Source organism: Pinus tabuliformis, chromosome Q (assembly GCF_031772625.1).
Source record: "Pinus tabuliformis cultivar Carrire ecotype Pingquan chromosome Q, CPIR1, whole genome shotgun sequence".
NCBI classification, from domain to species: Eukaryota; Viridiplantae; Streptophyta; class Pinopsida; order Pinales; family Pinaceae; genus Pinus; species Pinus tabuliformis.
Genome location: NC_142296.1, coordinates 278,124,084 through 278,138,628, shown reverse-complemented (window position 1 = coordinate 278,138,628; position 14,545 = coordinate 278,124,084). Strand labels below are relative to the sequence as shown.

Below are 14,545 nucleotides of genomic sequence, written 5' to 3'. Positions count from 1 at the left end.
ATCATTTTTAAGTTTCTTAATTTGAATGACTAGATTTTGATTGTGATTTCTGAGATGTAAGAGTTCTTCATTTTCTTAGTCAACTTTGTTTTGAGATTCAAACTTCTTATCTTTTAAACACTTGATTCATTATAATAACCTTTGATTAAGGTTTTTTAGACACATTTCCTTCTTCCTTCTCTGATAGATTCTCGTTGAATTATTTCTCGAGACATTACTTTTTTGTTATAATTTTTGCTTTGTAGCTTTGGCCTTCTTGACTTGCGCATGTAGTTTTTGACTGTGATCTTTCAAGTGAGAATTTTATTTGTTTTTCTATGTAGTGACTTAATTAAATTCTTGTTGTGTTTTGGATATTGATTGTTGATTGTCTTGATTGGATTATATTTGATATATTGTTTAGGTCCTTGGATGAAGGGATTATCGAATTGGACTTCATGTAATGTCCTAAAGTGTCCCCACCTTCTTTTTATCGAGAAAAGTTAAAAACTTCTTTTCTGTGTTTAATATGAAGGTACCCAATGATTTGAACCAAGTTAAACCAAGAATTATGTCGATTTTTTTTCATACATAGTTAGTTAGGTCTCTGAATTGAGATATACATTGACAATGATCAATTGCCACTTGTAAATCATTAACTTTGTACTCCTTTGTTGGTCAAAGTTGTCATTGATGTCGATATGAAATTGTTGGAGATGGCAAATATTCTTGTGATGTTACACTAACCTCAGGCAAACCCTAGGTGCGAAACCCTAATCATAAGTGTATACCCTAGATGCCTCATGTACATCATGAATCCTTCACTCTATATGATGTTCTAGCCTTGTTGAAGATGCTCATGATGCCCTAGTCCTTGTTCCTTATTTAATGAAGAAGCCTTAACCCTAAGCCTATGCATGAATGATACCCTAAATGCATATATGAAACTCTAGATACATATGCTACTTACATGGAAAAATAATAAATGCATATGGAGCCTTACACATATGAATGATGCTCTTATAATGCCTAACTAACCTTGAAAATGAAGAGCAATTATGGAAGGCCCCTACATAAGCGCTCATGGATTTGAGGCATTCCCAAGATCTGTCTCATATGACAAACAACCACACAAAAAAAATATATATTGTTTTGTGTCATGGGGAGATTATTTTTTAAAGCTCTCTTCACCGGCTTGTAGAGAAGGTCAAAATCTTTACAATGAATATTTATATGCCCTAAAATTCCCTGTCATTAAAGAGAAATACAATTTTAAATTTACATGTTAAAATCTGTCAAAATGCCCAAGCCTACTTGTGTAGGCTCATACCCCTTGTCCAAGGGATGTGTCTATTCATTGAAGGTCTCAAAACTAGTATAAATAAAAGAATGAACTCATCCTTCTCATTATCAATACGTTGAAGATCACAGATAAGAGGCACTGAAGCAGAATTGAGGCCGAGAAGAACGAAGAACATTACAGTTTGAGGCAAATACCTTTTTGGTTGATTAGGTGTAAGGAAACTCAACAACAAACCTTAATACTTGCAGGTTCGGATTTGGGACAAAGAACAATCTTAACATAACTCAGACTACAACAAACATGTGGAGTAATTACACTACACCTCATACTACTCTTGTGGGAGCTCATTTAAGGCTCGGATATGTGATTGCAATGGAAAATCACTTGAAGTCTATCTACCTATAGCAACTCAAACTACAAATAACTATCACCTATCCTTCAAACTTGTGGAGACTTATACGTATACCCTCGGACTATCCAACATACCTCAGACCTGTGTTTGTTGGGAGCTCGGACTATACTACAGTAAATGGAGAGTTCGAACCAGAAATGAACTTGTGAAGTGTCTGGACTTAGTAATCTGTCGCTCATTTCAAAGACTCAGTCTAACCACCTAAGGAGGGACGATCACCTATAATAGCGCGGATTGTTGGCTAGGATCTGAAGAAGGATTGCAGTCTAGTGGTATATGTCAAGAACAGTTCCGTGGACAATCACTCAGACTTGTACTCTCTGGTTTTTGGAGATAGCTTAGACCTAAGGCCTAAGACCTCCTTGAAGTGTAATTTGAAGATTGATCTTGGACTTGGCATTGGAGCAACACTTTGAAAGTAGTTTTGAAGCCTAGGTTATAGGAGCAGCCTTGGAACAAACTGAAGGGAATCTTGAAGAACACCTTGGATAATATCTTGGAGCAGGTCATTGTAGACATTTGAAATCACTATTGAGGATTTGTAGAAGCTGATTCTCGAAGACATTTGGAGCTGCCTTGGGAATATTTTTGAACAGTACTTGGAGTAGCCTTTGAGGACAGTTTGGGCTATATACATCTTGAAGAGAAGCATTACCAAAGCATTGTTGAAGATCCCGTGAAGTTTGGAGGGCAGATCTGTTGTAGACAATGGTTGGCAGTTTTTGAAAACGTAATGAAGCACTTAAAGAATTGTTTGGTGCAAAACTTGAGTAAGTTATTGAAGATACCTTGGAGCATTATTGAATACCTTGTGAAGACATCTTGAAGCTGATCTTGGAGACATTATTGGATACCATGATGCGTTGAAGCCATCATGAGGTGACCTTGGAGAATTTGGTTTGGGTAACATGAAGAGCTGTGGAGACACGTTCTAAGAAGACAAAGTTGTCATTAATGAGGTAAGTGCTTTGAAGATCGATTGAAGGCATTGTTGAAGGTGAAGTTTTTGTCAGGGCTGGTTGCAAAAGATATTGTGAGCCTTGAAGAACTATTGATCTTATCTTGAAGAATTAAAGCCGTGCACTGGATCCATAGAGGATAGGAGTCCTCAAGAAGATCAGGTTGGAGCTTGTACCAGTGAGAGGGTTGGAGCCTCATAGAGACAAGGTTGGTGCCTTGGGAAGATAGGGTTGGAGCCCTAGAGGTTGGAGCCTCGTGAATTCCAAGTTGGTGCTTGGAAAAGTACAGGTTGGAGCTTGGTGGATTGGAGATTGGTGTCTTCATCTATGGTTGGAGCCTTAATTATTATTGTACTCAATTTATTGTAAAAAGAGGATTGGAGTCCTCGTCATTTCTGATTAATAAAATTATTATTCTATCATTGTTCATTTTGTGTTCTAATTATAAGTGATCTTAACTGGTAAAAATAACAATTGAAAAGAAACACTGATTCATCCCCGCTCTCAGTATTTTCAACATTCTTTCCAAAAATAGCTTCTCTTTCATCTATATTTGGCTTTGGAATTGATAACTAATTCCCCAATTAAAATTGATGTAATTTTCCTTGTCGCTTGTGCTGATAACAATATTAATCTTTTTCCATTGATGTAAATAATTTGTAATCTGTGATTGGAAGACCATGATAGGAAAATCTTCCCTCGTTCGTTTTAACTTTTTGGATTATAATCCATCCTTTTTTCTTCAATGATTGACTATATTTTGTGTTCAACGATATTTATTATAATAACATTGGATTCACCCTTTTTTATTATTATGTAGATAATAAAATTTGTATATCTTTAATTGGTTTTCCCTTTTCTTATTTTTAACTTTATAGAAGGTTAATATACTCCTCCCATTTTTTTTAATAATCAATTGTTAAATTTTATTTTATTTTTGAATAATTGTTAAATACACACTCTTTTTTTTTGAAATTTTAATTACTTTTAATAATAACTTTTTCCAAAGTCACCTTTTGAATCCCCACTTCAATATTAAAATGTCTTACTCACTTATATAAGTCCGCCTTATTTAATATTTTAAATAACAAATTGAGTGGTTCATCATATGTTGTAAATAAGATGTTAAGTTGTATAATATTATACCTTGTTTTGAGATTTAATGAAACGACTAGCTAAAGAAACCACAATATGACTACTAGCAACCAAACAGTATAGGTCTCTTCTCTTCAAACGATCTTTTCGATCTATGCCTTACCTAATTGCTAAGAAAGTTGCAATGATAGTGGTAAGCCAAAAAGGTGGTGATGTAATGGCAACAAATGTTTGCACAAATTTGCATGGACAACTCATGGGAAGAAATTGATGCTCACTCTGGCGTTTCCTCTCTCTACTGTCAATATTTTCTTCTTGGCGGTATCTTGTGCAGAGAATTCGCAATTGAATCACTTATATATAATAGTGTTGTGCAATAATGGCAGATTAGATGGCGGTAATAGTGGGTAGCAAGAGAAAACTAACTCGTTAGTAGTCGGCTGGTTCGGTTGCAGCTGGCTACGGTGCAACCTCTTGTTTATTCTTAATTTTTTGTGTTTATATATATTTCTCTTATCTTCTAATGGCCAGAGGCTTGGTGATAAAATGGAGACCCTCCAAAAGCTTTCTGTGGCTACAAGGCTCAATTGCAATGGCACTGAACTTGACGAAGTGTTGATGGCCAAAGGTCGGATCAGACTAGCTCTGTGCAATGATTGAGCAACCAAAGGGTCAAATAGCTCTGATACCAATGTAATGAACATGGTTCATAATACATATACGCAATAGGATATTCAGAATATCTAGAATATAAGAATGTCCATCATAGGATGAGTAATATATTTATATAAGAATGTTGAATGTACATGTGTTAAAATTGGCAACTAGGGCCAAACTCCACATAGGTCATCTTATTTATGACAACTGATATTTTTCTTGGATTCCTCTCTTCGAGAGGTGTAGGATTGATCTAAAGATCATTCGATTCCGACATGTACAAATGAAGTTATGAATTTATTTTGATTATGGACAAATTGTCAAGGTCGGCCAACAAACTTGTGTAGGCTCAGAAGCCCAACAATCACGTCTATTCATCCTCAATGTTAGCCTATAAATTCATGATGCCTCATCCTCATTTGGACACACTTCATCTTCACACATCTCTCTCTTCATCTGATTGGGTAGGGATATCTGGGCAGCTTCTCTCTCCACACGTGCGAAGGAAATGACGGTCATTTTCTGTTTCAGCATTGACTAGGTTTGACTGAATTTCCAAAAGGTTGTTTTGGGCCGCGTTGTCGAAGCATTGACCTGTTTTAGTGCAGTTTTGGATGGAAGAATTCTGTCCTAGTAGGCCGCAGATTTGGGCGCAAGAATCGAGGCAACCTAACCTTTGTTTTGACCAACGTTGACTGTACTAGGGCTGGCCGTAGGGTTGAATTTTGTTGACCAATTTTGACTGGATTTTTCGGATTGTTTTGGGCTGATTAGACTTGTTGTTGGAGGCCGAAGTTGATTGGGTTTGATCGAGCTAAATTGGGGAAGGAATCTACCTTGTTGACCAACGTTGACTTTTCTAGTTAGGGCTCTTTTGCTGTAATAAACTATCTCTCTCTGTTGAACTATTGAAGAATATAAGAAGAATTGATCAAGGGCTTCCCCACATTGGGGTTTCTCCCTGGCTAGTGCCACATCTTGTGTCCTCTAGTCTTGACTTGTCTTCTACTGTTTATGTTTATGTTCTATCTGCATTTTACTATCATGTTGATGTGATTGCTAATCTAGATATTGATATTGGGATAATAAATAAATTGAAGTAAAATTGCTCTAAAGCATAGAACATACCATTGTTTGCTAAAATTAACAACATGACATTATATGTTTACAAGTGAGTGTTGTTCTTATATGCTAGGTAAGGTGCCCCTTCACGAGTAGTCATGTCCTTAGAGACATGCCTTCTGTTTACTATTCATTATTAACTATTAACTATTAATTATTTATATTCATAACATATTCATATCTTTTATAATCCATCAATTCAACTATAATTCCACCTTTTTATTTGTATTTGTGCTGTGGTAGAGATCGAAGATTGGGTCCAACACTTGGAACACTTGGAACATCCTTAAACATAGTTGAATCAATGATGAAATCACCATAGCCTACAATTTGTGTGGCTAAATTGTCACCAACATACACTCTCTATTGTACTACTATCTAAGTGTTCTTGTTTGGTCGTGTTTTGAGCTCTAGAATGAACAATCCAAGTATTTGTAGTTTAAGAGGAAGTTTCTTGTTTGGTCATGTGTCCAACTCATAGTCTTAAAAATCAGTTGGCTTAAACTGGAAACTGGTCAAACTGGCCAAAAAACCCGGTTGAAGGGTCCATTTCACCCAAATTTCACAAAAAACCAGACCAAACCGGTTGGTTTATGATGGAACCAACTGGTTTATGGTCAAACTAGCCGGTTCCATCTTTATTGCTAGGGCAGCTATAGGCCCTACAAAATGCAGTTTTGTGAGTTTTGAAGTTGTTTAGAGGGAAATTTGGGGTTGTTTTCTCCAAAAATAGTCCCTCCAAGAAAAGCATGCCTACCCTCTCATTTGCCTGACACATCTCAACCCTAGCAATGTTGACAATTAATGGTAATGTTAAATTCTTAAAGTAAAAGTGACATTTCCTTTATTTTTCATTTTCATCCTTTTACTTAAATTTTTAACATTACCATGAAATGACTGAGGATGTTTGAGAGTGGTTTCGACCTCATTGGATTTCATATGGAGAAACTAGAATTTTAGATTTCACTCTATATTCAACAGACTTAATGGTTTTTAGGATTTCATGGTTTTGGGGGTTTGCAATGTTTCCATTTGATTCTATCATGCTTGAGGGTATGAGATTGGCATTTGATTAAGAGCACGAAGCCCTTTAAGAACCTTGATGTTGGTGGCATTGATTGTTGAACTTTGTTGATGTTGGTGGTATTGATTATTGAACTCCTCTACCATGGCCTTAACAAGAATGTACGCTTCACTCAAAGGAAAACCACTGATTAGTAATGCTAATCTTTTTCTACCACATTATAAGGTTGAGGAAATGAACCCTTCACTCAAACCAAAATCATTGGTTAGGCATGTTAAACCTTTTCAATTTCTATCATGTTATAAGGTTGAGCAATCCAAGTCTCAAGACTTTGAGTTAGATGATGTTTATGTATCTCTTGTTTATGATCCCATTTCTAGTAGCGCTGAATCAATGGTGAGTTTCATGAGTGGCCCTGTTGATCAATGATTTGTAGTTTTGATGTCTATTTTTGCTACTACTACTACTACCACAACTAAAGTTGTAGAGGAGTTTTAGGAGTCCTCAAACTCCGAGCCATATTATTTATGTAGCTCGTGTCGATGATCTCTTGTCTAGTAGTGGTGATGAGTTTGATCATGATGAGGAGTGATCATGTTGTTGATCACTGATATGTGGACTTGTAGTAGGTCAGTGGCCCCATAGCTTATATCATTGTTTTCAGACTCTAGAGGCCATTTAGAGCCTCATTGATTATGTATTTTGTTGTTGATATGTATTGCACTTGGTGCTATTTTGATATATTCACCTTTACATGGTATATAGATGAGCAAACTTTGCATACTTGTCTCTATTAGTTTGGAATCATGGTTCTAAATCTTAAAAAATAGTTTTTATTATTATTAAAAACTAATTATTTCATGTAGTTTTTTAAGGACCAGCTCATTGAGATCTGACTATTCTTGATTTGACCGGTTCCGGTTTGAAACCCGGTTTATTAGGTGGACCGGCCCAGTCAACGGTTCCGGTTTTTAAAACTATGGTCCAACTCTAGCGCCAAAATCAACAATCCACTTTTGTCGAGAATAAGAAGACCAAATTGTAGAGTCTATTTCTAAATGTGCACAATGAGAAGATTGAACATAGTGATAAAAAATGTCTTTGGGGCTTACTAAAGATCTTGCAAGCTCTACATTTTTTTGAAGGCAAGCAAGGCAAGAGTTGAAGGGATGGCCCTCCTTATGATATGGTCCTAAATGACTCTTTTCTTCATGGAGGATTTCCATTGTTTCCATTGGTCCTAAATGACTTAGATTTATAAGAGGGGTTGAGGCAACCTTTGGATGTGCTTGAGAAAACCTACTTGACGAATAAATGAAAAAGTTGTGTGTGTTGGAGAGAGAAAAAGTTGTGTGTGTTGGAGAGAGGTGTTGTGCCATAGCCAAGTGACCAGCGAATGGAGGTCTGACATCCCGAGTATATAGATATAAGGAGGTAGCAATGGTGGAGCCCCTTTCCTTGGCTTTCTTTTTTCACCACTTTGGTGTGCATTTTACTTCTTTGTGATTTGCTTTGATTTGGGTGCATAGCTCAGGAGCCCAAGCTTTCTTTTTGAGATTTTTCATTGTTACCCCTTAAGGATGAGTTAGTTTATCACTCACCAGGGTCGGGACAATATAAGAGTTTCTTTTATAGATGAGGCATCATGTGCTTGAGGATTTAGGTGATGGCTAATGAGGGGGGTAGAGCTCATGCTAGGCTTTTGCCTGCGCGCTAATCAGATGTCCCAACCATCTTTTACATTTTATTATTTTCCTTCATTGTGGCTTTCTTATGCTTTTGACTTTCTTTGGTGCTTACTAAAGATCTTGCAAGCTCTACATTTTTTTGAAGGCAAGCAAAGCAAGAGTTGAAGGGATGGCCCTCCTTATGATGTGGTTCGAAATGACTCTTTTCTTCATGGAGGATTTCCATTGTTTCCATTGGTCCTAAATGACTTAGATTTATAAGTGGGGTTGAGACAACCTTTTGATGTGCTTGAGAAAACCTACTTGACGAATAAATGAAAAAGTTTTGTGTGTTTGAGAGAGAAAAAATTGTGTGTGTTGGAGAGAGGTGTTGTGCCATAGCCAAGTGACCGATGAATGGAGGTCTGACATCCCGAGTATATAGATATAAGGAGGTAGCAATGGTGGAGGTATGAGTTACCCCTTTCCTTGGCTTTCTTTTTTCACCACTCTGGTGTGCATTTTGCTTCTCTATGATTTGCTTTGATTTGGGTGCATAGCTCAGGAGCCCAAGCTTTCTTTTTGAAATTTTTCATTGTTACCCCTTAAGGATGAGTTAGTTTATCAATCACCAGGGTCGGGACAATATAAGAGTTCCTTTTATGGATGAGGCATCATGTGCTTGAGGATTTGGGTGATGGCTAATGAGGGAGGTAGAGCTCATGCTAGGCTTTTGCTTGCGCGCTAATCAGATGTCCCAACCATCTTTTACATTTTATTATTTCCCTTCATTGTGGTTTTCTTATGCTTTTGACTTTCTTTTAGCTGCATCAACCTCCAAGTCAAAGTTTTTTGGCCCAAACTCAAGGATGAGGATGAAAGGGTGCTAATCCCAATGACCAATGACCACTAATCCGAATACTGGATATGAATAGAGGTAAAGATGGAAAGTGGTAAGTATGGAATGTCTCGGACACGTTACAATCAATTCCTCCCTAGTAGTGTCCTTCCTAAACCCCCAAGGCTTCAAAGGATGTCCCACTAGATGAGAGTCAAAGACTAACCTCCCAGGTGAAGTGAGGGAACAAGAATACAATCAAGATTGGTCAATCATCCAATGCCCCCTTGAGTTCCCCCTTGATCTGTTTTAGTATGCCTATAACATTAAGTGAAAGCACATGCAAAATGGTTTAAGTATTTGTTGATGGATGACCCACCTTCCTTGAAGAAGGAATGCCAGATGGGAGAGAGAAATATGACTACAGCAAGAAGTGGAGGATCTTGGCATCATGTTATGTGCTGATCAAATAGGGCTGGCTTGCTGTCCAGGGAGGAAAAAATATCTTTGGTGCTTACTAAAGATCTTGCAAGCTCTACATGTTTTGAAGGCAAGCAAGGCAAGAGTTGAAGGGATGGCCCTCCTTATGATGTGGTCCTAAATGACTCTTTTCTTCATGGAGGATTTCCATTGTTTCCATTGGTCCTAAATGACTTAGTTCTTTAAGAGGGGTTGAGACAACCTTTGGATGTGCTTGAGAAAACCTACTTGACGAATAAATGAAAAAGTTTTGTGTGTTGGAGAGAGAAAAAGTTGTGTGTGTTGTGCCATAGCCAAGTGACCAACGAATGGAGGTCCGACATCCTGAGTGTATAGATATAAGGAGGTTGCAATTGTGGAGGCATGAGTTATACCACTTTCCTTGGCTTTCTCTTCACTACTATGGTGTGCATTTTACTTCTCTATGATTTGCTTTGATTTGGGTGCATAGCTCAGGAGCCAAAGCTTTCTTTTTTCGATTTTTCATTGTTACCCCTTAAGGATGAGTTAGTTTATCACTCATCACTGTCGGGGCAATATAAGCATTCTTTTTATAGATGAAGCATCATGTGCTTGAGTAATTGGGTGATGGCTAATGAGGGGGGTAGAGCTCATGCTAGGCTTTTGCCTGCGCGCTAACCAGATGTCCCAGCCATCTTTTGCATTTTATTATTTTCCTTCATTGTGGCTTTCTTATGCTTTTGGCTTTCTTTTAGCTGCATCAACCTCCAAGTCAAAGTTTTCTGGCCCAAACTCAAGGACGAGGATGAAAGGGTGCTAATCCCAATGACCAATGACCACTAGCCTGAATAATGGAGATGAATTAGAGGAAAAGATGGAAAGTGGTATGGAATGTCTGGGACACTCTACAATCAATGCCACCCTAGCAGTGTCCTTCCTAAAACTCCAAGGCTTCAGAGGAGGTCCCCCTGGACTAGAGTCAAAGGTTAACCTCCCAGGTGAAGTGAGGGAACAAGAATACAATCAAGATTGGTCAATCACCCAGTTCCCCCTTGATCTGTATTAGTATGCCCATAACATTAAGTGAAAGCACATGCAAAATGGTTAAAGTATTTGCTGATGGATGACCCACTTTCCTTGAAGAAGGAATGCCAGATGGGAGAGAGAAATCTGACTAGAGCAAGAAGTGGAGGATCTTGGCATCATGTTATTTGCTGATCAAATAGGGCTGCTGGTTGGCTGGCTGTCCAGGGAGGAGAAATTATTTTGTCCTATGGGTTACCCACTTTTGGTGGGTAATAAGGAATACTATCTGTTATAATTTGCATCATATTATCCTTTCCTCCCCCACAATTACCTCCAGGAAGAGAGGCCCATCAAATATGTACAAGCTTTTACCTTCCCATCCTGTCATGAAATTTCAAAACTATCACCCAGTGATCCACCTGGGTTAGAAACTGATATAGTAATGATTGATTGGTAATTAATAGATGTCCAATTCTCTGATACGATGGAATTCTCTAAATCCCTCCAGCTAAGTCTAATATTATCCAATCTTGCTTCAACGTCAGCCTTCTCATCATTTTCACATAACTAGTGGGTGTATATGCTGTTGGTGTATGCTTTATTAAATTATTGACCATCTCCTCGCTATAAGAGCCGCACACATTGAATTTCATTCTATTTGCATGTAAATATATTATACTTACCCTGTACATTCTATAGGCAGACAAGCGGACATTGAGGAATAGTACAATGGCACAGGTGACTTCTGGTACTAGCAGGGTTTCATTATATTCCAGTTTGGTTAGGACAAGTATCTTCTCTTATTTTTACAAGTTCATTGAAATGTTTTACTAGTAAGGCATTTTCTGATTTTAAGTTTTTTATCACAGGTTTTTGTTTGTTCCCTCTTCCCAGGATCCCAACCCCACATAAATGCCTCTTGACTCTTGCCATTGATCCAGATTTCTAAGGTTGCAAAAAGGACTATACATTTCATAGGGAATTTGTTTTTGGATGGTAAGGTGTGTATTTTATGAAGCTGTAGAAGAGATGTTAGAGCTTTCTATTGTATTAGTGATTGGAGAGGATAAAACTCAGCAGATGCAAAAAATACTTAAGAGTGCCTCAAAATGCTAGTCTGAATTCTAGTTTACTGCTGAATTGTGCAATATGTGGTTTGAGTGATTATTCAGCTCTGTCAGACACAAGTGCAGCCGTCAAGGCTCAAATTATCTAAGACACAAATGCTGTCTTAATGAAATGCTCAAACATTACTGTCCATGCCATCTTTTCATATAAGAACAATTTTGATGGAGTCTGTTTTGGTACGATCGTGCATTTTTTTTATGAAATCTGTTGGAGTGCTGGAGCTTTCCATTGTACTGGTGGTAATTGGTGTGACTAGCCTAAAGCCATGGAATGTAATAATAAGGAAATGAAGTGAAGAATACCCGAAATGCAAACCCCAGTTATGAATAAATCTGTAGTTTGCTGGTTATTCATCCAGCATATGATTTGAGTGGGTATTCAGCTCCAAGATTGCTCTTTGAGGACAAACCCACAGTCTCAAACCCTTCAACAGAAAGTGCAGCCCTTGAACTCTACAAGCCACACATGCCATCTTCATAAAACGATCTAATCTCTTTTTGTAGCTGCTCACAGCCTAGCTTTTAATGCCCTTGAGGTTTCCAAAACTATCTTGATGGAGTCTGTTGTGGGACAGTGGTGTTTATTTTGTTCCTTTTGCTGAACTATTCCATTGTGTTGGTGGTTGGAGAGGATAAAACTGGAAAAATGTAAAAAAATCGAGAACAAAATATCTGACAAATTTAAGCCCATTTCTGAATATCTACTTTTATGGTGATTTGTCCAAGACACAACTTGTAGCGTCAAACCCACCAGGACAAAGTGCAACCCTCGAATTCTGCAAGCTAAAATTGTGGTCGTCAATTTTTTTTGTTGTTGTTATTTTATTATTGTTGGTTACTGTTTGCAGGTGAGGAATGAACCCAAAACTGTTATTTTATATTGTAAGGGCTTGGTTTCTTTCCTTTAATTTGTGCATTTTTTTTTTCTAATCTCAATTTCTGTGGTTTGTGTTGAAATATCTGTTTCTTGAGAAAGTCATTTATCCCATAGGAGATGGGCCCAGGGAGAGCTTGAGAAATGTCAGGCAGTTTAGGGACTGTGGAACAGAAATGACGGCCATCCTGGGCACTGTTTTCCATTCTATACTGTCTCTACTGGTTTCTTCCATAAATGAATGGTGCAAAGCAGCATAATCTCTTGTTTAGCAATTGTAAGAGTGTATCAAATATTCTGTCCAGTTGAGCCTGATTTAAATTTTCCATTTCTTCCTTTGTCCAGTTGAAACATGAAATAATGGAACAGAATATTTCAAATTGACTAGCCATCAGATTATTGTGAAAGAAAAATGTGTTTTCTATGATTTAATCCCTTTTTTGACACATGAAATCATAGTAATTATTAAAATGCTTTCACATTATAAAATCTGACTCGTTGCCCTTATTACTAAATATAGTGGCATATGATATGGGAAGCCATATTCGATTAGATCATTTAAGAAATTTTTATATTAGATGGGTTTTAACTATTAAGCAATAACCAAACAGATCTTTTGTATGGAGTGTCTTGTAAATGCTGTTCTTTGGCTTGACTGATTTGTTTTTTCATCTTTCTATATGCAGTCTATTAACAAGAGTTTGGCATGTCTGGGAGATGTAATTCTTGCAATTGCCAACAGGGAGCAGCATGTACCATACAGGAACTCAAAACTTACATATCTTCTCCAAGTAGGCTTTGTCTCCCTTTGTTCACTTTTAATAAGCTATCATCTTTCTATTGTTGGTCCTTGCTATTGTATCACATGATCAGAGTTTCTGGTTTGTTTGTTTGCATCAAACTTACATATCTTCAAATAGGTAGGTTGTCACGTGTTAATCTTTCATGACTGATCTGTTTGTTATTATATGTAATTGCTTCAAATCCTATGCTTGTCTGATATATAATCGCTTCAAATTGCATGACATTTGCAGCCTTGCCTGGGTGGAGATTCAAAGACATTGATGTTTGTTAACATATCTCCTGATGCAAAGTCCTTGAATGAATCTCTTTGTTCATTACGCTTCGCTGCAAAAGTAAATGCATGTGAAATTGGGGTACCTCGGAGACAAACTCATATGCGCACTTCAGATTTTCGATTGAGCTACAGCTAACGGGCATGTGATTTGATTATCTTAATGAAATTGTTTGATCCTGATGTTAGCTGATGCTACCTCGGAGGGATTTAGATCTACAGTATGGTACTTCTAAGTGACGTCTACGACTACGCCAAGGCATCATCTAGAGGCAAAATAACAGGAGTTATTTATCAATTTCTTATCCCTTCCATTTCCAAATGTGGTCCTCGGTTGAATATCAAGTAGACAAGATATCTTTGGAGCCAGTGTCAACAATGTTTGTTGACACTTGCTGTATCTGGATGTGTTTACAATTCAGGATAGAGTCGAGTACAGGAGGCTTGATTTGGTAGCATACACAGGTGAAGGCCATGAAGTTTACTCACGTTGTATCTCCATTTAAAAAAAGAAATATTTTGTGAAAATATTGTAAGAAATTAAATTACTTGAGAGAATGTAAGATTTATGGGAATTTCTGGAGCAAGGATTGCCCGATATTTGTCAAATAGTTGCGAGATTTCGAATTTGTGAAATTCAAGTGCATTTATTATTTGTCCTTCTCACCATGCTGACAGTAGTGTCATTCAGGTTCACAATCATATAAACTGATTAAGTTCACTATCATATACACAGATTAAGTTATAACATCTCTGTTTCATTGTTTAGCTCAATGCTGTACATATAATTCCAAAGTTTATGAGCTCAACCTGTTGTCACCAGTAGATCTTGGTTTTCTGATGCTTTTACACGGGACAGTGTTGCAAACTCTCAAAAGATAAATTAAACTGCAGGAACATGAGCATTTGACAAATTGCATATGAACTAAGAATCTCAGGGTAAACA

The 14,545-nt window shown here is 37.4% G+C and overlaps 1 protein-coding gene across 5 annotated transcripts in view; it reads left to right on the top strand.

Annotated features, from left to right (window-relative positions):
* Positions 1 to 14,254, top strand: part of LOC149219306 (kinesin-like protein KIN-14H) — a 45,856-nt gene extending 31,602 nt beyond the window's left edge. For 2 of the 5 annotated variants that reach the window (XM_089384314.1, XM_089384315.1), the window contains exons 16-17: positions 13,211 to 13,315; positions 13,559 to 14,254. In XM_089384314.1, coding sequence (XP_089240440.1) covers positions 13,211 to 13,315; positions 13,559 to 13,738 — 285 coding nt within the window. In that variant the 3' untranslated portion in view covers positions 13,739 to 14,254. Of the gene's footprint in view, positions 1 to 11,222; positions 11,837 to 13,210; positions 13,316 to 13,558 lie in introns of those variants that run through there. The other 3 variants (XM_089384318.1, XM_089384317.1, XM_089384316.1) reach the window with 3 other exon arrangements.
* The last annotated feature ends 291 nt before the right edge of the window (positions 14,255 to 14,545 follow it).